Genomic DNA, 22,251 nt, shown 5'->3' with positions numbered 1-22,251 from the left:
AGATCTGAACGTGCTTCACAGGGGATCTGCAAGGGTGCTAACCTTGTTACATGAATGGGCCCCAGAGCTCCAGAGCTCTGTGACAGCTTTGACATGTAGTTCCCATGCAGACATTTAAACCTAGGTGTCCTAATCTGGAGTTCAATCCCACCTAGATTACAGACTGTGCGTTTCCTTACCTGAGGATGGAATATCCCCTCACTTGCAGTGTGTTCATTTTAACAGACTGTGGTCTCATCCTCTACCTCTAACTTTGAGCTCTACAGTTACGGCCATAAACCTCAAACACCACCTTCTGAAGAGAAGCAATGCTATGACTATTACACACTGAGACCAAGTTTATGTACAGCCTTTTTCAGGTATAGCTGCGTTCAGCATGCATGTGGAGAAAGCAGGGCTATGACCGTATACTGAGTCAGTAAAAGCTCCTAGGGAACTAGTAGTTAAGTCTTCAATTTTGGCAGTACAGCTTGCTTCTCTCCTGATCGGTCACTTTTCTTCCTTAGTACAAATATTTTCCTATCAATCAGCAGACTTCTCTAAGCATATATATTAATTGCATGTGTAGTGTCCTTAATGTGTTATTTGAGATTTTATGTTCTGCCCATTGTAGACAGCTGCTAAAGTGCTACTATCCAAGCAGCTGTAATACTCTGGAAACTGGAATGGCAGATTGGTTTACGAAAATGATGCCAACTGTTCAGAGAGTCATAGAGTCACAGGTTGGAAAAGACCTCTAAGGTCATCAAGTCCAACCATCCGCCCAACAACACATGCCTACTAAACCATATCCCAGAGTGCCAGATCTGCAGGTTTTTTTACCACCTCCAGGGATGGTGACTCAGCCATCTCCTTGGGCAGCCTATTCCAATGCCTGATCACCCTTTCAGTAAAGAAATTTTTCCTAATATCTAATCTAAACCTCCCCTGATGCAACTTGAGGCCATTGCTTCTCATCCTATCACTAGTTACCTGGGAGAAGAGACCAACACCTGCCTCACTACAACCTGCCCTCAGGTAGTTGTAGAGAGCAATAAGGTCCCCCCTCAGCCTCCTCTTCTCCACACTAAACAGCCCCAGCTCTCTCAGCTGCTGCTCATAAGACTTGTTCTCCAGACCTCTCACCAGCCTCATTGCCCTTCTCTGGACATGCTCCAGCAACTCAATGTCTTTCTTGTAGTGAGGGGCCAAAAACTGTTGCATTAATTAAAAAAATATATATTGAGTTTTTTGAGGCAAAGATTTCTTGGAGCTGTTGTTGCACGTTGTGTTCATGGTGTAATTCCACTGATATCAGTGGGCCCTTCAGGTCATCCAAAAGTGCAGGTAAATCACTACTTAGTTAAAAACCTGCTCCAACTAGTATTACGTAGTCTGGAATTTAAATATATGCATATTTGTGCATAAATGCTTCTGAAGTAGAAATCAGTAGTCAATTGAAAAAGTCACAAATTTCAGTAAGTTTTGAATCCTACCCTATGAACAAAGGCACCGAATTTCTGTTCATTTAATGTTAGCCATGTCTGTCTGCAGAAATTGGTATGAATAGTTTTATTTTGTCCGGGAGTTTTGCACAGGAAAGAATGGGAACAGAGGGTTATCAGAAGAGACTCGAAGCATAGAATTAAGAGTGTTATACTTCAAAACGGAGCCTGTGCTAGCAGAAGAGGCCAGTGTGAAATTAGGTGACCTATCAGCAATATGAAAATGAATTGGCAGGCATGTAAGCATAGAGTCAGTAGGCAGGTAAATGAAATAGGTTGTAATGAAATGTAAATTGGTTACTATCCTGTAGCCTTCCAGTTTGGTTCTTGAACAGGCCTTTACATCCTCATATTTGATTCAAGAAGATTTTTCTGGATGGCATCATTTCTAGTACAACAATCAATCAGCTGGGGACTTTCTCAGAGGATACTTGGATTTAGCAACCCTGCTCCTTAGCACAGAAGGGAAAAGGTGCTTGTGCTAGCTTCAGTGGAAATTACATTCAGAAATGCCTTTTCAGATCTAAAACAATGTTTTTGCTCCCATCTCCTGCCCACTTTTATTTAAAACAGTGTTCACCCATTTCAAACACAGTAATGTAGCTTTTAAATTCCCTTTAATGTGGAAAACTGTTGTGGTTTAACCCCAGTGGGGAGGTCAGCCCTGCACAGCCACTCATTCCCTCCCTCCCTCCCTCCCAGTAGGATGGGCGAGACAATCTGAGGTGTAGAAGTGAGAAAACTCCTGGGCTGAGACAAAGACAGTTTAAGAAGTGAAGTAAAAGCTGTCCACACAAACAAAACAAAACAAGGAATTCATCACTGCTTCCCTTCGCCAGGCAGCTGTTCAGCCATCTCCAGGAAAGCGGGGCTCCAGCACGCATAACTGTGACTTGGAAAGAAAAACACTATAACCATGAACGTCCCCTCTTCCTCCATCTTCCCCCAGCTTTCATTGCTGAGCACGATGTCAGATAGTATGGGATATCCCTTTGGTCGGTTGGGGTCAGCTGTCCCAGCTGGTGGGGCAGCATGAGAAACAGAAAAGGCCTTGACACTGTGCAAGCACTGCTCAGCAGTAATGAGAACGTCCCTGTGTTATCAACACTGTTTTCAGCACAGATCCAAAACGTAGCACCATGCCAGCTACTATGAAGAAAATTAACTCCATTCCCACCAAAACTAGTACAGAAGCATATCGTATTAGAGCTACAATATATAAGAGATCATCAAATTGTAAATATTTTCCCTGTTTGCAAGCTAATGCTAAAGAGAGATGAAAATATGGAGAGGGAGAATCTTTTCTTCAGTATACCTGTATCCTCACTGAGGACAGTGGGACTCCCAAGGTCTGTAAGCAAGTTTATAGAACAGGATTTGTATTTGAGCAGCGAGGGCATGCCACTGTGTTTGCAAAGTGCCTAGATGTACTGAGAGGAAGTAATGGATGTCATCCAGTGCCTTTTGACTTCTGAAGGAAGGCATGTAGAAATTGTGAGGTGGTTGTGGGAAACGTTTACATGTGACAGTTGTGGGCTATCCACTTTATGCACAGGAAGGCGTACTTAATGGTAGGTCTGTCAGAAAGCCTGCGGGACGGTTGGACTTGGTGATCTCAGAGGTCTTTTCCAACCTTAATGGTTCTATAATTCTAAGGTAATAGCAGTGCACTCAGTTCAGCCATCATGTCACGTGCACGTCTGGAGGTAAAGGAGCGCTGACAGTGTTGTTTTTTCCAAAAATTCTAGGTTGGTCACAGCTCTGAGCTGCACAGCTGCATTGCTAAGCCTGGGAACAGGCAGATTAGGAAAAGATGGAAAGATAAAAACGCAAGACAGGAGCTGCCCTCTGCAGCTGCTTACTATAAGCAGACAGATAGCAACAGACAGATCCTCAGAGAACCTCTGAGTTCCCAAGCACTCAGAGCATTCAGGAGGTGACAAATGTGAGGAAAGAGGGATGGAGATGTAGATTTTCATGTGCAGATCCTTTTTCTCATGAAATGTGCTTTGCTAGAAGTAGATATTGCCTAAAAAAACCTGTGTCATCGACCTCAGTTCATGAAGGGAAGGTTTGCACATGCCACCTACTGTCCAACCTCCTGGTGCTCAGGGCTGCACCTTGAGCCTTTGTGCACAGAACAGCATCTCACCCCAGGGTTTATCTGGGGTGGGTGTTCACATGCAGAGTGCCAAAGGGGGAGTAGCTCTATAATCCAGATGCGTTGCATCTCCAAGCATGTGTTAGTGGCTGCAAATTTGCTCCTAAATTATTATAGAACTGTCAGTCTTTCCATGCCTGAAGTCACATCCTCCCTCAACACCAGCTTTCTCAGCTTCAGCGCTTAGAAACACAAAAATACTGAGCATTAGTTCAGTGAATGAGTCTTTTGGAAATAAGCTACAAAGGGTCTGAGAAGGCCTCAGATTATTCTAATTTTTGTGTTTTAGGCTTGCAGCTTCTGTTATTTGCGCAAAATCAGTCCTGCAGAGAGTCTTGGACCTGAAATAGCCTTTATATTGATGCAGCGTTGTATCAGGCCTATAGATAAGACAGCAGGACTTACATTATGCGAAGTTGTTGGAGATACTCAGTGCCAGTTACTTCTTTCAGTTCATGGAGAAATGGAGTGCCCAGAATTCAGGTGGAGGTAATCAGTTCCTAGCAGGAGTCAGTTTTTTGGCAGGATAGGAAACTCTTATGAAATAAAATCTGAAATGTAAAAAAAAAATTTTTGTGATATTTGTGAATAAATGCAAAGAGGAAAACTTAGAAACTCTATCAAGCAACTAAAAATATGATATAAAATTATGTCAGATCTGAGATTTTGTCTATTATATGTATATATGATGCAACATTCACTATGAACTAATGCAAATCGAAGGTGTCAGAAGATGTATACTAACACTGGTTTGGTGCTGTGAAACACAGTGCAAAAATGAGATATGTCATGTTAAAATACCTTGTGTCAAAACAACAAAAAAAATATTGTGAGCATCCTTTAAAACATAAAGAGTTCAAACTGCCAGATGAATTGTCACAATGCTCTAAACTTGCAAAATATCATGTTTATGAGGAATTTGAGTCCAGCAATTAGATCTGTAGGGAATCAAAGGTTAAAAAGCACTTTTGAAAGGTGTTCCTATGCTGTGTTGAAGGTAACATTGAAAATGGTCAAAACTTTGCAGAGAAGAAATGTTTCTTGTTCTTCCGTTCATCTGTCTATAAAGCATGAATACTGTCAGACTCCAGCTGTGTAAGAAATTTCTAATATGCAACTCATTAAAGTATTTGATTGCATCTATTTCTAGCAAGGCCTCTTGTCAAGTCAACTCTTGTCCTTTGTTTTATTTGTCACTACAGTAATTTGACAAAGAATGCCAAGTGTGAGTCAACATTAATTCGCTCTTAATTTTTGTTGTTTCACTTTTCCTTGGTAGATTTGTTAAAGTTTTTTAGGCTGTTTGTTTATTTGTTTGTTTGGTTTTAGTCTGCCTGTCCACTCCCTGCCATTGATTTATTTGACATTTCCCACCTCTTTTTTTTTCCCTACAAGCTCTGTGTTGCAGCTGAGCAGGAGAAAATCGTACAGTGTTAGAAGTGTAGAAGAACTGACCAAACTCATTGCATTTAACAGTGGTTACAACTGACAATGATAAGTATCATCACGGTGACATTACTGAAAGATGAGAGATGTGCAAATGTGCTGATATCTCCAAGAAGGCAAAGAGATTTAAAAGGTAAAATAGTGTTCTAGCTTAATTATGCCTATCCCTCGTAACAAAAGAATAAACCAAAAACAAGGTAAGAAAATCAAAAATAGAAATTACTCAGAACTGTAAACACGGCCAAGCTGAGAGAAAAGGCTCTGAGAGCAGACTGTCAGAAAGAAGTCCTCCTGAGGCATAAATATACAACAGAAAAGTTGTTCATTCATTCCCATTCATTCAAAAAGAAAATTGATCTTGAAATGCTGGAACTTTAAGAGCACTGCCAGAGTTGCCCTTCAGCTGGGCATGCTGATATCTCCAAGAAGGCAAAGAGAGAAACATGGCAATTAAATGTAATAACAGTGCACATAAAGAAAAAAAAATATTTACCTGAAATCTGCAAAGTTGATCCTGCAGCACAAAGGATTTTTTGACTTGGGAATTTGTGTACACCCATAGGTTCAAAGGAAAAAATCGTACAAGTCTTTCTAAATTGCTTTTCAACACCTTCCTCTTCCCACCCTCCTCTTCTCCTGCCGCGCACGTGTGGGCCCCCTTCCCTTCCCTTCCCTTCCCTTCCCTTCCCTTCCCTTCCCTTCCCTTCCCTTCCCTTCCCTTCCCTTCCCTTCCCTTCCCTTCCCTTCCCTTCCCTTCCCTTCCCTTCCCTTCCCTTCCCTTCCCTTCCCTTCCCTTCCCTTCCCTTCCCTTCCCTTCCCTTCCCTTCCCTTCCCTTCCCTTCCCTTCCCTTGCCTTCCCTTCCCTCCCCTTCCCTTCCCTTCCCTTCCCTCAGCACTGGAGGTGGCTGGCCCTCAGGCAGCTTCTCCTGGGCTGGGGCAGAGCAGGGCAGGGGTCTGGCCGGTTGCTCCCAGCCAGCAGCCTTCTGCTCCTCTCGGCCCCAGTCGGGGCGATGGCAGGGCAGGCGCTCCCAATCCTTACAGACACACACAAAGGCCGTGGAGGGGCTGCCACCCGCACACTAACGCGTGTCTGCTGGGCATGTCCGAGTGACGGCCTGTCAGAGGCTGAGAACTCTGCAAATCTGCATTCATTTTCGTGAGGACAGCAGAATGCATCTCTAAATGCAGTGCAATACGCCATGAAATGTCAAATCTTGCTCCAATTCACAGACAATTAGAGATATGCACTAAATTATTGGGGCTTTTTTTTTTCCCCCTCAGTATGGACAAAACAGGATTTGTGGACAAAACAGTGGGATCCAAATATGTTCGGAGAGATGGGAATTTTTTTTCCTATGACATTTGGAGGAAATCTGAGCCTGGCCAGACATATACCGTGGAAGATTTTAGTCAGATCAGTTAAAATTTGGCAAAAGTCAGAAGTGACTGAATGCAGAGTCTGGTTGTTCGGCCCTTTGGCTGCGGGTAGTTCTGCCAGCTTTTTTCATTATGAGCTGGAAGAAGGATGGAGTAGCATTTTAATCAGACGTAGTCTATTAAACTGGAAGGCTCCTAACAGGGAGCTAATCTGAAAAGACTTAAGAGGTTTACTTACCTTGGGAAAGTCAAGGAGAAAATAATATGAAATTCATATTAGAAAAAGCAGATTGCACAGTATAAACAAGAAAAATCATTTTGCTGAGCAGACCTGACAAATGACAGCAGACGGTAATTTGTACAGGTGCTTGCAAGGTGACATCTCCTTGATTTCAGGCACTTAGCAGAAGCTCTCTGGTAGAAGCCTGTTTGTCCTTGTTCCAGTCATAGCCCATTAAAAAAGCAGAGATGACTGGATGGCTTTTTTGGTTTCAGGAGGAACGAATTTTCCTCTTGAAATACCTTTTTTTCTCTCTGCTGTCTATTCAAGTGCCTAAAGAAACTGTGCTTCATTTTAAGTGCCTAAGTGAGCTGGGCTTGGTCACTAAAAAGATTGATTGAAATTTTTAGCTGCCCAAGAGCACTAAGCAGAGGTACGTAGCTAGAGATACACCTTACCTATTTACAGGCAGCCTGTCTTCTCCTTCACAATACATGCCCTATTTGACTGACCAGTAAATCCACTGGTCTTCAAGCCATCTGTCCTGTCGTGTGCAGCCACAGGACAGGGGAGAGGCTGATGAACTTTGCAGTAGCCAGCTCCTGGGGCACACTGCTTCCCCATAGTGCTAGGGCCATCTGTCAATCATGTAATGTGCTGCAGTGCTGCCTCACTCACCAGAGAATGACTGAGAGATTGATGAACAGTTATTACATCGTTGGGCAAGAGCCAAAAGCCTTTGCCTGTTCAGGGATAATACAGGTCAATACTCGTTAGTGCATGTGAGAAACCCACCCACAGAGCCTCTTTGCTGACTAAGCAACTTTAATTAACAAAATATGGTGTAAATGTGCCACAGGACTACTGTGCCCAGCTGAAGGGCAACTCTGGCAGTGCTCTTGAAGTTCCAGCATTTCAAGATCCATTATTTTTTTTTGAATGAATGGGAATGAATGAACAACTTTTCTGTTGTATATTTATGCCTCAGGAGGACTTCTTTCCGACTGAGTCTGCTCTCAGAACCTTTTCTCTCAGCTTGACCATGTTTACAGTTCTGCATTATTTCTGTTTTTGATTTTCTTACCTTGTTCTTGGTTTATTCTTCTGTTAAGAGGGATAGACATAATTAAGCTATAACTCTATTTTACCTTTTAAATCTGGAATGAAAAGCAAACAGCCTCTCAGCTTGTGCATATCATGGCCTACAGCTCTATATAGTTGTTCATTTGGTGCTTCACTGACCAGATTTTAATGCTGTTTTAACCCTCCCCCTCCAAAATGAGAAATTAGTTAAGTAGTTCTTTTGTAGAAGTCTGTCTGAAACAATGATCAGGTATCATTAAAAGAATATTGAAAAGATTACGTTTTGTTTTAATCGTAATGGCTATATTTCTTTTTTTTGGGTAGTGTTTTAACTTTTCTGTGTGCTGGAACCAATGCAAAGACTTATTTAAACAGAACAAAATCTCAGCTACTGTCCTCAGCAGATTTGGAAAGCAGCTTGGATTGGGAACTTCCACTTTCCACATTACATCAAGCTTTTGGTTTTTTTTAGCTTCAGTTTCCCTCCTGGTTGAAAATTTAAGTGAAAGTTCCTCTACACCAACATTCAGGTGTGAGTGCTAAATGCACTAAAAAAAAAAAAAAAAGAAAAAAGCTTTAGCCAGAAAACAAGCCCCAAAAAGGACCACATTAGTTAGCCTTATTCTTCAGTGAAGGGTTCTGAAATTGAGCTGAACACATGATTTCTTCCAGCACAACACAGTCAGGGTTGTGTGGCTGGTGGGGAGGAGGACAGACCCTCTGTGAATCGCAGCAGTCTCCTTGCAAACAAAACTACCTTGTTTGCAGAACCTCTCTCCTGGCCTCCCTTTACTTCACAGCTCAGTAAGAAGTTGGCGAAAAGCCAATCACCCATGAATGTAAATAAAAATGAGTGCTGGTCCAGGGAAGGTTCCCTTTATCTCTGCTGGAGTTGTGCATAGAGTATTTCGTCCTTTAAGGTGTGTAGCAGAATTTACTCCTGAGAATAAGGAAATCACTAAACCTAATACCCTTCAACACAGAAAAAACGAGTGGTTCATGGATTTAATACTAAATCAAGGAATGGGCCACTTTGATCACTGAGTTTGATCTCTTAACTTGAACTTCAAACATTACCAAATAGCTCAGGAGCTTAGTTGTAAAAACATGTTTTCATCCATTAACAAAATAAAACAGTGGTTTTCACTGTGATCTGTATTTCCATGAATTTCTAAAGAATTTACATCTGGGGCTTGTTTTGGATCTATCTCTAGTTAAAAGAGGTCCCTTGAATGTGACAGGTTCCTTTCTCTAGTCTGTGGACAATCTTATTTCTAATAAACAGGAAAAGTGTTTCATTTTCTTAACTTTTTGAAATAATCACTGTGGTAGTGAATCTATAAACATCTTACAGTGTTTATAAAGTTGGCGCTCAGGATGCTTTTTGGGTACTCTGGGTTGAGGCTCTGGTTTCTTTACATCCTGCTCTTTCTTTCTTTGTAAACTTCAGCACATCACACACCAAATATAAAAACTGCATTTTAGTTGACCTTCGTCTCCTCGTTTCCCACATCCCTACCTCTCTGTTTGGAAAATGTTTTCTTCACTTGACAGGCCAAGTACAAGTTCTTCAGCTTTAAGAGGGACCAGACTGCATCAGTCTGCTGAGGCAAAAAGTGTATTTAACAGAGCACAGCTGGGACCCGGATAACTAAGATCAGTCACCCAGACAATTGCTCCACTTGGTCAATGATCCTCCACTCTGACGGCCTCTCTTGTTTCCATCCCTGAAGATAGGGCTATTACTGCTTGAAGCAATTCATGATTTTAGACCCCATTTCTTTGTTTTCGAACTAAATTTCTTGGCAAATGTGCTCTAAATGCTAGCTAAATGTCCCTTTCAAACTTTTTTCCCCAGTAATTTTCCTTTTATTTTGGGACCAATTTCACCTTATTTTCTACATCCAGTAAACATATGCTTAGGCATAGGCTGCAGTAATGTAACTGCGGTCCTGAACAAGAAAGAAAATTCATTCTTCCATGTGTTCAACTCTTAACAGATGCAGTCACCATATGCTCTTTATCCTAATTCATGCATGTAGTCTTTCTACATACCTTTTAGATGATTTGGTTTCCATTAGTCACTACTCTTCAGGGCAGTTAGATGTAGCTGTACATATGGATGGAGCTTATTTCGTAGAGTTTATAGAGCTACTAATGCTTTACTTCTGCATGTCTCCATTTATAAAGTCTTCCTGCAAAAAGAAGCCTGATGAAGGCAGGTTGAATTTGCATGGCGTAAAACCCAGCCACCCCTTCTGCCTGTCAGTCCTACAGGTACAGAGTGTGTAGAAACGTCTGTTGTATGCACAGTGCCATGCCCTGCAAAGCAAAGCTGCACGAGGAGGTCCCAGCCGCACATTTAGCACCCATGCCCAGCAAAAGCACATTTCTGGTATGAATGATGTGTTGTGATATTAGAAGTCTCCAGCCAACCAGTAAAAACTGAGACCTTCTCAAATTTTAGTGCATGCCTTACAGGAGCTTTGCAGGATCTTACCTTAGATCACTTTAACAGTTTAATTCATATTTTGTAGTATTTTAGAAGTTGTGGCAGATGTTGGCTTTCAAGGATGATGTGCCAGACTGCTGTTCTTTCTCAAATTAGAGACAAGGCCAACAGGAGAAGTGCAGCGAGAGCCCAAGACGCGTTGCATCTCAGCGAGACAAGGTGCTGATGATCAGCTGGTTGTTGGTACCTTGTCTCTGTGGCAGCAGCAGCTCACAGCTCCTGCTGAATCAGGAACTCAGAGGGAGCCGGGAGTTGGGTACTGGTCCTTCTCACAGCCCCACCAAAATGCTGCAGCTTCCAGCCCTGTGGCATCCACAAACTGACAGAGATAAATGATGGCTCAGTATGTTTATACTGTATTTATTACAGCAGTACCCCCAGCAATGTTGTGAGAAAGCCTTATTCATTTTTTATTATGGAAAGAATACTCAGCTGTGTTTATATTTTCTTTTCCATGATTTCTCAAGTGTATGAAAATAATGGCAGTAGCAAGTGAAATAACTGTGATTAATTTGACTAGTTCTTTTCTGGAATGAACCAGCTGCAGAATTCCATGTTTGTGTAAAAGTCAGTGTAAGATTTGTTAAAATATAAAAAAAAAAACCCAACCAAAAAAAAAAAGCAGGGTTACACACTAATTCCACTTGTAACATAAAACCTATGACAGGCATCAACTGTAAAGGCCTTAAACTTGATGTGAGGATAAGTACTATCCTTACCAAAACTACTAGGTAGCATGTTTCTCTTGGTCTTTTTTGAGATGTTTAAAGCATATTTTGCTTAACTATGAAAGCACTGAAATGGTTTTCACTTGTACTCGTTTGTTTGGCAGTCATGGGAAGACAAATCTCTAAGATATTTGAGACAAATGAAATCATACCTACTCCTTTTTGTTCCTGTCTCTTTCTAACCCCCTGTCTTCCAGAAATCTCGAACCACTCCCAGTCTTGCTGGATTCTCAGTTCAAGCTTTTTGGTTAACTTTACACCCCTGTGAGGTTCAGCCTTTGTGCAACAGCCCACTTCTGGTGCAATGCTGACTTACCCTGTTTTTCATCTTACCTTCCCATATGTCCTACCCTCCTTTGGTTGTTCTCAGCTTAGAGAAAGAGCAGTTACTTTCAGGAGAAGTAAACATAGTCAAGAAGACAGAAGGGAAGAGGTAGAATATCCTTGCAGACTAGAAGCTTATCCTAAAAGTCCTAATTTACTTCTTAAATTCTTTAAAGTATTTCTAGGTAAGTTAATTAAGAACAGAGCTGGGCAAAGAAGATTCGTATTGCTATCTTTATCTTATTGATTTCTGAAGAATTTAGCCAAATTAAATAAACTGTAGTAGAACTCAATCCTCTAACTTAGATTACTAACTTAGCATCTGCTTCATTGGAATTTTAAGTACCTGGCTCAGGAAAGCGAGCCAATCCACTTACAATACAATATACAATTACTGGAGAGACAAATTTGCTGGTAAAGACCTGCAGAGGAAGTAGATGGCAAGGTCTGGCTTTGGCTTCTTCCCCTGTGTTGAATTTGGTACCTCTGGGAGTTTTGAACGCTCTCTAAAATTGCGTAAAGCCTCAGGAAATGTTGGGACCTTCTATTCATTCATGGCCTCTTCTAAGTACAGACACCGAACAAGCTAAAGGCAGTCATAGCGGCACATGATGCATATGTTAAAGCCACGAGTGTAAGGGTCAGGAGAGCAAAAAGAGGAAGCTTGTGATCTGGGCATGCAGTTGCATGGAAAGAAAGCCCTTTTAGTTGAAGCCCTCCTCTGACTGTGCGTATTGTACTAGATCACCAGTGGGTAAGAACAAAACGAATCTGGCAACAGGATGCGGAAGCCTTCTGCATCCTCATTAGTAGGCCCAAAATCAGGCAGCCCTCTGCTTTTCCCCTCACTGACTCATGACTCATCTGGGTGCCTTCAGAAGAAGGTGGATAATCCATGGGGAACAGCTCTCCAGCAGTTTTTGCAGCACCAGTAGAGCACAGGACCCAGATTTTTCTGTTTCCAGTTTTGGCAGAGGACATCTGGTGCCAGTATGCCTGAACTGCAGCAGAGGTATAGGTGGTGTAGAAGTGCTGACCCTTGCAATAGATGTTCTCCCAGTGGAGATAGCATGGGTCAGAGACAGTTGCCACTAGGCAGCTAGAATGTGGCCACTCTGTTTTGTAGAGTAGGAAAGCTTAGTAGTGCAAATGTGGGACATCATGCCTGGAGCCTCAGGGTAAGGGCATGATTTGGAGCACACTGAATATACGAGTAGAGAGGTAACCTTTCAGACAGGCTGAGAGAATAGCTACAGGTTAGCAGTCCTGGAAACTAGATGTACATAACCAATAGCCTGAGCATAAGATGGGTTTTCAGCTCCAAAGTTGGGATTTAGGCACACTGAACCTCACAGTAGATTGCCAGTACTTGTGAACATAATTTCCTTTGTTTCATTATTCTTCAGTTATGTGCAGTTCTAGCATCCAGGTCTCATGTTGGTCTGCTTAGAGTTTGAATGGCATATCTAGGGCTGTTTGAGGGATAATTTTATGTTGAGTGATTCCCTAGGTTCTCATGGGTCAAGACATTTAGAGAGGAAAAGGCTGCTACCAAGATGAGGGTAAACTAACACAATTGTTACAATGCCCAATAATGCTAGATACTGAGAAAGGGAGAGAACACGATATGAAGAAATTTATTAAATCAATTGAAAGGATACAAAAATGAAGTCAATTAAATTATGCAAAAACTTTGCTTATCTTTCATTCCTTTCCCTGTGCCAATGATTTTTTCCCAGAATGCCTAATCCTCTTCTCCTCCTTCATCTTCCTCAAGGCTCCCTCTGACACTTCAGGAAGATAGTTGTTTGTGGTCACACAGTGAGTCTGTAGTAGAACATGGAACAATAATCTGGCATGCTACCACCTAGGCTACAGTGGAAAGCTACTAGATCGTGCGATTTCTTGATAATGCTAGTATTGTTCTATGATATATCTTCTCAGTAACAGAGCTATATAAAATATTGAGCACTGATTCTTTTGCTGAGAAAAGGAATTGGTTTTCGACATTTTTATGGGAAAAGTTTCCTTTTTTGGATTGCTGCACATGATCATAGTAGTCCAGGCTTTTCAGAGAAACATTTTCAACAATTAAACTTCATACTTAAATTAGAGGACTTTATTTAGTAGGCAGTTGGGTCTTTACTTAAATAAATGCATTTAATCGAAGATACAACATTCCTCAGAAACTTGTTCCACGTTACACAGAGATTATTTGACTATTAGCCTCGAATTTGATTTGCACAATTAAAAATTGTAAAAAAATCCCCAAGTCTTCCTTTGGATCTGAAGACAAAACATAAATGTGACTGTATGCAGTGAGACGTACGTAACATTACTCAGTTTCTATGGCTATGAAACCTTCAATGTTGAAGCAATAAGGACTTGTGTAGTAAGTTTCCAAATTCCCTGCACTGCTAAAGCTTGCTCAGCAGAAGACTACAATTTTGCATTGTTGAATTAGACTGAATATGTTTTTTCTCTTACCTGTAATAGTGCAAATACATTAAAGGCATGATTTTGAAAAATAGGATAGTTTGGTGTATACAATTATTTATAAAATGGTGAGCACTGTCTGATCATAATTTTTATTTTTACCGTAAAACCTGCTAAGACTGCATTTGCTATCAAACTGTTTTGTACGCTGTAATTAAAAAGCTTAATATTTTGGCAACATGGGAGACGAGATAACTGAGTCTACATCCATAACTGTAATAAATATACATTATAAGAGAGATATATCGGTCATCAAGGCAAGGTCATTTTTATGGGAATGAGTTTCTTGGGCTTCAACAAAAAGCCAGCACATAGTTACTGCTTTTTAAAGAAACAATTTAGAAAAGGGCAATTTAGCCAGCTTGGTAGGTGATATTCAAAGAGAAAAGCATAGTTTGTGAGAGTTAGTCATGTGGATGCTAGATGTAGCTCATGTCCCCTGCTCTCAGTATTCAGTTTCATGTTTGAATATACAAATTAAAAAGGGTGGAAGTTCAGAGCAGGGACATACAAATTCGGAGGCAAGTATTTACACAATAACTGTTTTTAAAATAAAACTTTTTAATAAGAGCATTGTGTATTTAGAAAATTTGACTGTTGTTCCCAGGCTTTTAGTTTTACAAGATATATCTGACTTTTATATTAGCTGTCTATACAAAAATAATTTGGAAGAAAGAATAAAACCATGAAATCACTACTGGTAAGTGCTCTTTTTTTTTTTTTAGACTGACACTCAGTGCCTGGCAGTGAAGATAAACTTTGTCTCTGATACTGTTTTTATTACAGATTTGGATTACAGGTTTATTTTCAGTGGCCTATCAAAATTAACAGGCTCCTTACTGTTCACAGTTTATCAGGATGCCCCAGAGCTACTTCAGCAATGAAGAAAGCAAAGCTGTCTGGAGAACAAATGCTAACAATAAAGCAGCGGGCCAGTAATGGTAAATTTTTAATCATTACCTTTTTAAATATTACTTCTTTGTAAATGAAAGTGATCATTATTGGCTTTTTTTCCTACAGGTGTAAATCTTCTTTGCGTAAATGTGAATTCATTGTCTGTAGAGGTGACACTGGGCTTTATGCTGTGGAAATCTGAGCCAGCAGTGAAGTGGTCAGAGCCGTCTGAGTTATGTCTACATAAATCTTAAACACTAAAATGTTTCAAAGTGGAATATACAATTACAATTTTCTGGTTCACATCTCATTTATCAAAGGTGGATAGTTGGTCTTATTTTGTTGCATGATTTAGAAGAGAAAAAGGTTTGATTTCCAGAATGTTGAGTCCTCATGAGCTCCCTTGAATTCATTTGGAGCTGTGACTCCGTAACCTCTGGCAGCTGTAGATGGCCTTGTGCCACTTCATCTCTAATAATCTGCAATCCTTCCTGGGAACCTTGAGTTGCAGGGAAGATGATGAAGGTACCTTGGATGACAGTCAGGATCGAACCCTTATAGTTGAAGTGCAATTATACAAAAATTAGGTGCTTCACCTCAAATAAATAATGCACAAAATACTTGTCCAGGAGGCACCCAAGTGCTGAGTTTTCTTGGAAAACTTGACTTAGTCACTTAGTCTGTGACTGCACATGCCTAAAGACACTGCCCTCAACTACTGCTGTTGACTGTGTTTGAGAGGGACACAGCACAGTGCAGGAGCCATTGCAACCCACATTTCCAGCAGAGCTGGAGAAAGTCTCAGTTGTCTTTGTTCAATAGCTAGATCCAGGGAGTGGGAGATTTGGACGTCATTTTCTCTACAATCTGGGAAGTGTTGAGAACTGTATCTGCCATGCCCAGGAAGAATGCCTTCAGGAATGGTATACGGGCATTTCGGGTGCTTAGAGAGACACACGGCGTCCTTCCTGTTAGCGTTAGGCGCTGTGGGAAGAGGTATGCAAGATTCATGCTAGACTAAGAGCAAGACAGCGGGAACACCAGTTGCTCCAGCTTTAGGAGTTCAGACTTCGACTTGGGAGAGAAAGGGTCTGTCTCTTCCCAGGACTATTTTATGTTTTTTTATAGTAATTAAAAGGATAAATAAATGAAACCTTTACAGTTTATTCCTGTCTGAATCCTTAAAGATGCAGGTACCTTTTAAATTCTGTTCTCTATATGTTTATGCTATAAAAACTCAGAAATCACTTCCATTTTGCATGTTATCCTCTGTATCATCATTTAATAACACCTTCTGAACCATGAAATTATTACAAGCAATAGCAGAATCACAATACATCCCACTGCCTCAACAGAATTTCAGTGTGTTGGTAAAAAAAATCTTCTGAGTTAGTTACAAATCATTTTGACAACACTGTAATAGGAAGAGATTAGCATGTTAAGATACTTTCTTTTCCTTCTGAAGATCTGAAAGTGGACACAGTCTTTCAAATAATTTACATGTGACAGTGGAGCAGAGTTTGTTGCTGCAGGTGCATTTTTTATAATACAAAGTTAAAACAGTACATATAAAGCAAACAGTGTGTCTTACAGATCCTCTACGCTTTTTCAACACTCTGCTGGAAAATTACTGCAATTTTTAAAAGAGAAGTAGTGGAAAATACATTGTTTTAAATTAAAAAGAAAAGTTTGAAGAATGCATTCTGTTTCTTTCTTACTTTAATACTTTTATTTGAAATAAATAAAAATATATTGAAATAACACTTGTCACAACAACCCCATGCAATGCTACAGGCTTGGGGAAGAGCGGCTGGAAAGCTGCCCAGCAGAAAAGGACCTTGGGGTGTTGGTCAACAGCTGGCTGAACATGAGCCAGCAGTGTGCCCAGGTGGCCAAGAAGGCCAACAGCATCCTGGCTTGTATCAGGAATAGTGTGGCCAGCAGGAGTAGGGAGGGGATCGTGCCCCTGTACTCGGCACTGGTGAGGCTGCACCTTGAGTACTGTGTTCAGTTTTGGGCCCCTCACTATAAGAAGGACATTGAGGTGCTGGAGGGTGTCCAGAGAAGGGCAACGAGGCTGGTGAGGGGTCCAGAGAACAAGTCTTACGAGGAGCGACTGCGGGAGCTGGGGCTGTTTATTCTGGAGAAGAGGAGGCTGAGGGGTGACCTTATTGCTCTCTACAGATACCTGAAAGGAGGTTGTAGTTGGTCTCTTCTCTCAAGTAACTGGCGATAGGACAAGAGGCAATGGCCTGAAGTTGCATCAGAGGAGGTTTAGACTGGATAGAAGGAAATATTTCTTTACTGAAATGGTGGTCAGGCATTGGAATACGCTGCCCAGGGAGGTGGTTGAGTCCCCATCCCTGAAGGTGTTTAAAAAACGTGTCGATGTGGCACTTGCGGGTATGGTTTGGTAGGCATGATGTTGTTGGGATGGTTGGACTTGGTGTTCTTAGAGGTCTTTTCCAACCTATGATTCTATGATGAAATTTATTTTCAAATAAGGAAGTAGTTAATTCACTGAACTCTGATTTAAAGCTTAATTATTTTAATACTCCTTGTATTTTTATATCACACAGGTATAGAAAATGATGAAGAAATTAAACAGTTAGATGAAGAAATCAAAGAACTAAATGAATCCAACTCCCAGATGGAAGCTGATATGATTAAACTCAGAACTCAGGTAACAGTTTTATGAAGCCCTAAATTCAGCTGCTTTTTCCACATGACTGGTTAAAAGGAATGTAGGAAATACATAGTTCCCTTTTATGTTTCTTATATGTTAAGATTTCTGTCTGTGACTTGTCATTTATAAAATCAGAAAACAATATCCATTATGCAATCTCCACAGCAGTTACCAGCATTAAAAAAAAAAAAAAGGCTTTACAAAATATATTCTTTAAAATACTGGAAAAAGCATGACCTGGCATGGTCAGCTTTGTATTTCCCTTTGATAAGACTATGCCTTTCTAGTAGCAGTTAAAATGTTGGGTGAGATCATGGTCACTAACATAAGTTACAAGGTGAAGGAGTCCCAGTGAACAGTATGGCTTTTGCCAGGTCTGTGTTACAGAGAGGGAATTGAACGCCTGTTACGCTTCACTTCATCTTGTGGTTCACTAAGTGCAGCCCTTGGCAGTGGTATTGATTCCACAGATCCAGATTAATTCCTTTTAGGTTTCACATACATCTGTTGAAGAAAAGGAAAAACTAACATTAGATGCTTATTTAAATACTCATTTTTCACCAGTCCTAAAACTGGGTGGAAAAGCCAAAGGAAGGAGGTTAATTGAATTCTTTCCTTGGCGTTTTCCAGTGTCCAATGTAGCTTTTGGTGCTTTTTTCTTCACATGATTTGAGCACAGACACCAACAGTGAGATTTACCACAGTTCTCACCATTTATCAGCCTTTTACTGGCACTTACAATCACATGGGATGCAAATCCCTATCAAGCTTGGTTTTTCTTTGACTTCGAAACATTAGCCAAATTGATACTGAAACCTCACTTCTGTTTTATGCCTGTATTCAGGGTTCCGTTGTCATTATTCAGCCTTTATAGCATTTCACTTACATTTCATACAGTTTTCTGATGTGACCAAATATAACTGTAGGGTAACGAGTACAAAAATCTGCGAGAAAGTAAAGCAAGAATAATAATCAATGGCAAGAGAATTATATGTGTTTTTGTTGGAGGAATTTGGTCCTAAGTTTTGAATCTGGCAGCTTTCAGTCTTCCTTATGTTTTCTTTTGCTTAGTACAACACTGTGGGTGCTATTCACATACAGAGTGATTTAGCTGAGATTTTAAAATGTGAAGCAGTTTGGTCATAATGTGCACATTAGGTAAATGCTCCATTTGTCACTACCTTTATTTTTGGCCAGAGAGATTTAAAAAAAAACAAACAAACAACACCCTTGGTAACACTATCACAGGCATAAAAGCTGTGGTAAGTTCCAAAGATTTAGCTAGGAATTTCACATAAAGTTTTGATCAGATGAGAACAGAAGCCATACTTCAGTGGTCTCAGTTCCAGCTTTCATATCTCAAACTAGTGCCATTGCATATTCTTAGAAATCAGATTAGGCACTACCTGGGACCACTGCCTATTCTTGGTAAAAAAACCTCAGCTGATGATTTTATCATGCAGTTGAAAGGATGCTTTTCACACCTTGGTACAGCAGATTTAGGAAAAGGTTAGAATGACTGGCAGACACATACCATCATTAAAATAATTAATAGTATTCTAGAAAATAGAGCTACAAGAGACCTTGGAATCTTGTTTTGTCCACCAATCTTCTTCCCTTTCTACTTTCCTAAACCAATCCTGACAGATGCTAACCTCTTCTTTACTGCCTACACCAGCAATTCCACAGTCTCTGGGCAGTCTGGTCTAATACTTGCCTGTTCTTGCCCAAGTAGCTACTGATGCCTAGCAGAAAATCCCAACAAAAATTCAGAGTCCTCAATTTTGAATCCATACACTCTCCTGAAGATGAGCAATTTACATTTCCAACATGTAGAGAGTTACATCGTAATCATTATCAATCTGTTAAAAGCTCAGTCTACAGTCCTCTTTATTTGCAATAGTAAAACTGTATTGAACGTTAACAAAATGTTTGCTGATAAACCTTCAGAAAATCGTTGTGCAACCTAGATTTTGATAAGACTTCACAGGCAAGGAGTACACAGTGGGAAAACAGTGGAAGTTCTGTGAACACCAGAAGTATCAACAGTCTTGTTTGATAGGGATTTGCATCCCATGTGATTGTAAGTGCCAGTAAAAGTTTTTCCTACAACAGGAAATTCACTTCCATATAGAATCTTTTACATTTAATAAAATGAAAAGTCATGCTGCAGCCCTTTTCTTGGTTGGGGCATTCATAAGACTCTGCTGTACTCAGCTGCCCTTTTGCATAAGACTTGGCAGAAAGCATTTTTAATCTGAGATCTTCTAGTTAATTTGTCCAAGTTTAACATGCAGTTCCAAAAGCATGAGAGGGGCAGAAACGCATGAAGATGAGAGGGGGAAAGAAAAATCTGCAAGCAACCGTGTGTCGCATACAAGCAGCAGGTTATCCTGTTTTTAGAATAGATACAAGTGAACATTCAGTAGTTTTAGGGTAAAATGTGGGGAGGGAAATTTCAGCCTTTAAGCAAGTGAATACAATAAATTATGCCGGTTACTTACAGATGAATACTAAATGAAATTGCAGGATATGCTGATCAGCTGCCCCTGCATTTGCAGATAGTCAGCATCTCATATGAAAAAAGAAGAGACATCTGTTCAAGTATCAGTGCTCAACTAAGTAGAATATCTATAAAATGTCAGCTCCTGCTTGGGTTAGTGTGAGGCAGCAGCAGTGTGCCACACTGAACTCGGCCTTCAGTGACATCAGACTCTTCACTTTGGTCTGTAATAGTTTTTAGGGTAAATGTTGGAGCATGACTGACTCTAACAAGCACCTATGAAAGATGTTTTGCATTTGCAGATAGCGTTGCTCTCTGACATAAACAAGCTGAAAGCAAAACAGCAAAGGAGGATGTGTTTCCAGTTTCAAAGCTGAAGAAAGTATTTTGCCTACTATAACATGTTGTGGAAATAGCTCAGTCAATTCACTGTGACAAAACCAAGCCCCTGCAATACTGCCAGCTTGGATTAGCTGCTATATAAACACCTGTAGTCAGAGTAAGAGATATGTGAAGATCGTTTTATGTAGCCACATCACTTGTCAAAGTTACATCTATCAACTAGCGGGCTGTATTTCTGTAAGCAGGCTGGAACCTTAGGTCCAGAATAAAACCTGAGGCATCTAACAACTTGATTGTGCCAATGATTTCCTAACATTTACTCACCTGTGGTCAGGTTAAGTTTCACTTGAGAACCTTTTCCCCGTATGCCTCCTACACAAACCTCCAGCCTTCCCATCAGCATCTAAATGGTATCAATTCTTCTCACAGTTCGCTGTCTATGCTGGTGTAGAAATGGATGAAGCTCATTCTGAGAATTCAAAACCTAGTGTTCTTTAGCATTTTTTCTGCTTCTCTGGCATCTTTTTCCACCCTCTTGTCAATGCATGTTTTAACCTACATGCACACAAAAGCACACTGTACACTTTTTGATAGATGTTAACAGTTGTCATCCAACGTGGAAGGTAAGGGCAGGTCTACAGGGGAAGGTGTAGACAGGTAAGAGTGAGCTCTGCATGTGCTCTCGACGTGTTGGACGTAAGCCAGTGTTCATCCAAAATCCTTATAGTTCCATGAGCACAGAGCTGTGCACAAGCTTGGGGAAGTTGCCTCTCAGCAAAGCTTTTTAGCTCAAGCACGGCACCGTGCAAGGTTGGAGCTGACTTGTGTCTGGTCACCTGGGGACACAGGCAGAGCTTACTCTGCTGTCTTCACCTGTACGAGTTGTCGTGCCCAGGGACCCGCTCTCCTGGCTGCATGCAGTCCCTGCAGTTTTGCATGTCATTTGAATTATTAGAAAACTTTCCAAGTTTGTACATGCATCACAGTAACATGCGATGGTGCAGCTTTCAAAAGCAGCCCTGTGAATTTGCATAGAATCGAATTATAATTACAAAGAGCTAGACGATGGCAGCAGAGCTGTGCATGCTTGACTAACTATATGTATATGTATATACATAGCAGAAAATACAAGACATGCATGACTTTCTGCAGAATGTCCCTACGGTAGGCTCCTAGGAGTTGAAGTGCTTAACCACATGGGTGAACTTGCAGAACTAAGGCCCTTTCTAATGCCTGTCAACTCAAGAAGAAAAGCTCTAAAGCAGTGGAATCAAATCCAAGTTCATTTGTTATTACCAATATTAAAAAGACAAGCTGTTTAAAGTCCTACAACGTGCAGTAGGAAGAAGAAACCCTGAACAATGCCAAGAATTGCAGACTCAAGCAAAACCTTTTTTAGCATGAATGAATAGACCTTTTTCTCTTTTCCCTGGTATTTCTGTTATCTCTCCCTTCAAAGAGTGCATGCTTTATAACAGCTGGCCTTATATTACATTGTACACAAATTTGTCCGTTTTAGATTACCACAATGGAGAGCAACCTGAAGACGATAGAAGAGGAGAACAAAGTAATTGAACAGCAAAATGAGTCTCTTCTTCATGAATTGGCCAATTTAAGCCAGTCTTTAATTCATAGTCTAGCTAATATCCAGCTGCCACATATGGTAAGTGATTGAGAGCACAAGTTAAGGAATTTGGCGATCTTCAGTTCACTTCATACGATAGATGTCTTTTTTTATGTTTATGTTTCATCAACCAGTCGGATATTTGTGGTAACAACACTGAAACCATAAAGATACAATTAACTGCTAACAAAGACATGGAGGGCCTGTTCCAGTGTATCCTGTAAAATTAAGTACGAACTACATAGGTGTTTTAAATATTATAAAAAATGGTGTCAATATGCCTTGATAGTATGTTATGCTTAAATGAATATACGATTAAGAAAATAAAAGTTGTATATGAACTACTATTTAATATCTCGTAGGAACCAATC

The 22,251-nt window shown here is 40.5% G+C and overlaps 1 protein-coding gene across 18 annotated transcripts in view; it reads left to right on the top strand.

The window, feature by feature from the left end:
- Positions 1–22,251, top strand: part of MYT1L (myelin transcription factor 1 like) — a 324,171-nt gene that overhangs the window by 299,149 nt on the left and 2,771 nt on the right. For 12 of the 18 annotated variants that reach the window (XM_075414772.1, XM_075414771.1, XM_075414773.1 and 9 more), the window contains 4 exons: positions 14,681–14,772; positions 17,305–17,414; positions 21,776–21,919; positions 22,243–22,251. The exon at positions 22,243–22,251 is cut by the window's right edge and continues 2,771 nt beyond it. In XM_075414772.1, coding sequence (XP_075270887.1) covers positions 14,681–14,772; positions 17,305–17,414; positions 21,776–21,919; positions 22,243–22,251 — 355 coding nt within the window. The remainder of the gene's footprint in view (positions 1–14,680; positions 14,773–17,304; positions 17,415–21,775; positions 21,920–22,242) is intronic. The other 6 variants (XM_009935434.2, XM_075414779.1, XM_009935433.2 and 3 more) reach the window with 1 other exon arrangement.

This window comes from Opisthocomus hoazin, chromosome 2, assembly GCF_030867145.1.
Source record: "Opisthocomus hoazin isolate bOpiHoa1 chromosome 2, bOpiHoa1.hap1, whole genome shotgun sequence".
NCBI classification, from domain to species: Eukaryota; Metazoa; Chordata; class Aves; order Opisthocomiformes; family Opisthocomidae; genus Opisthocomus; species Opisthocomus hoazin.
This window is presented reverse-complemented; position numbering and strand designations above follow the sequence as displayed.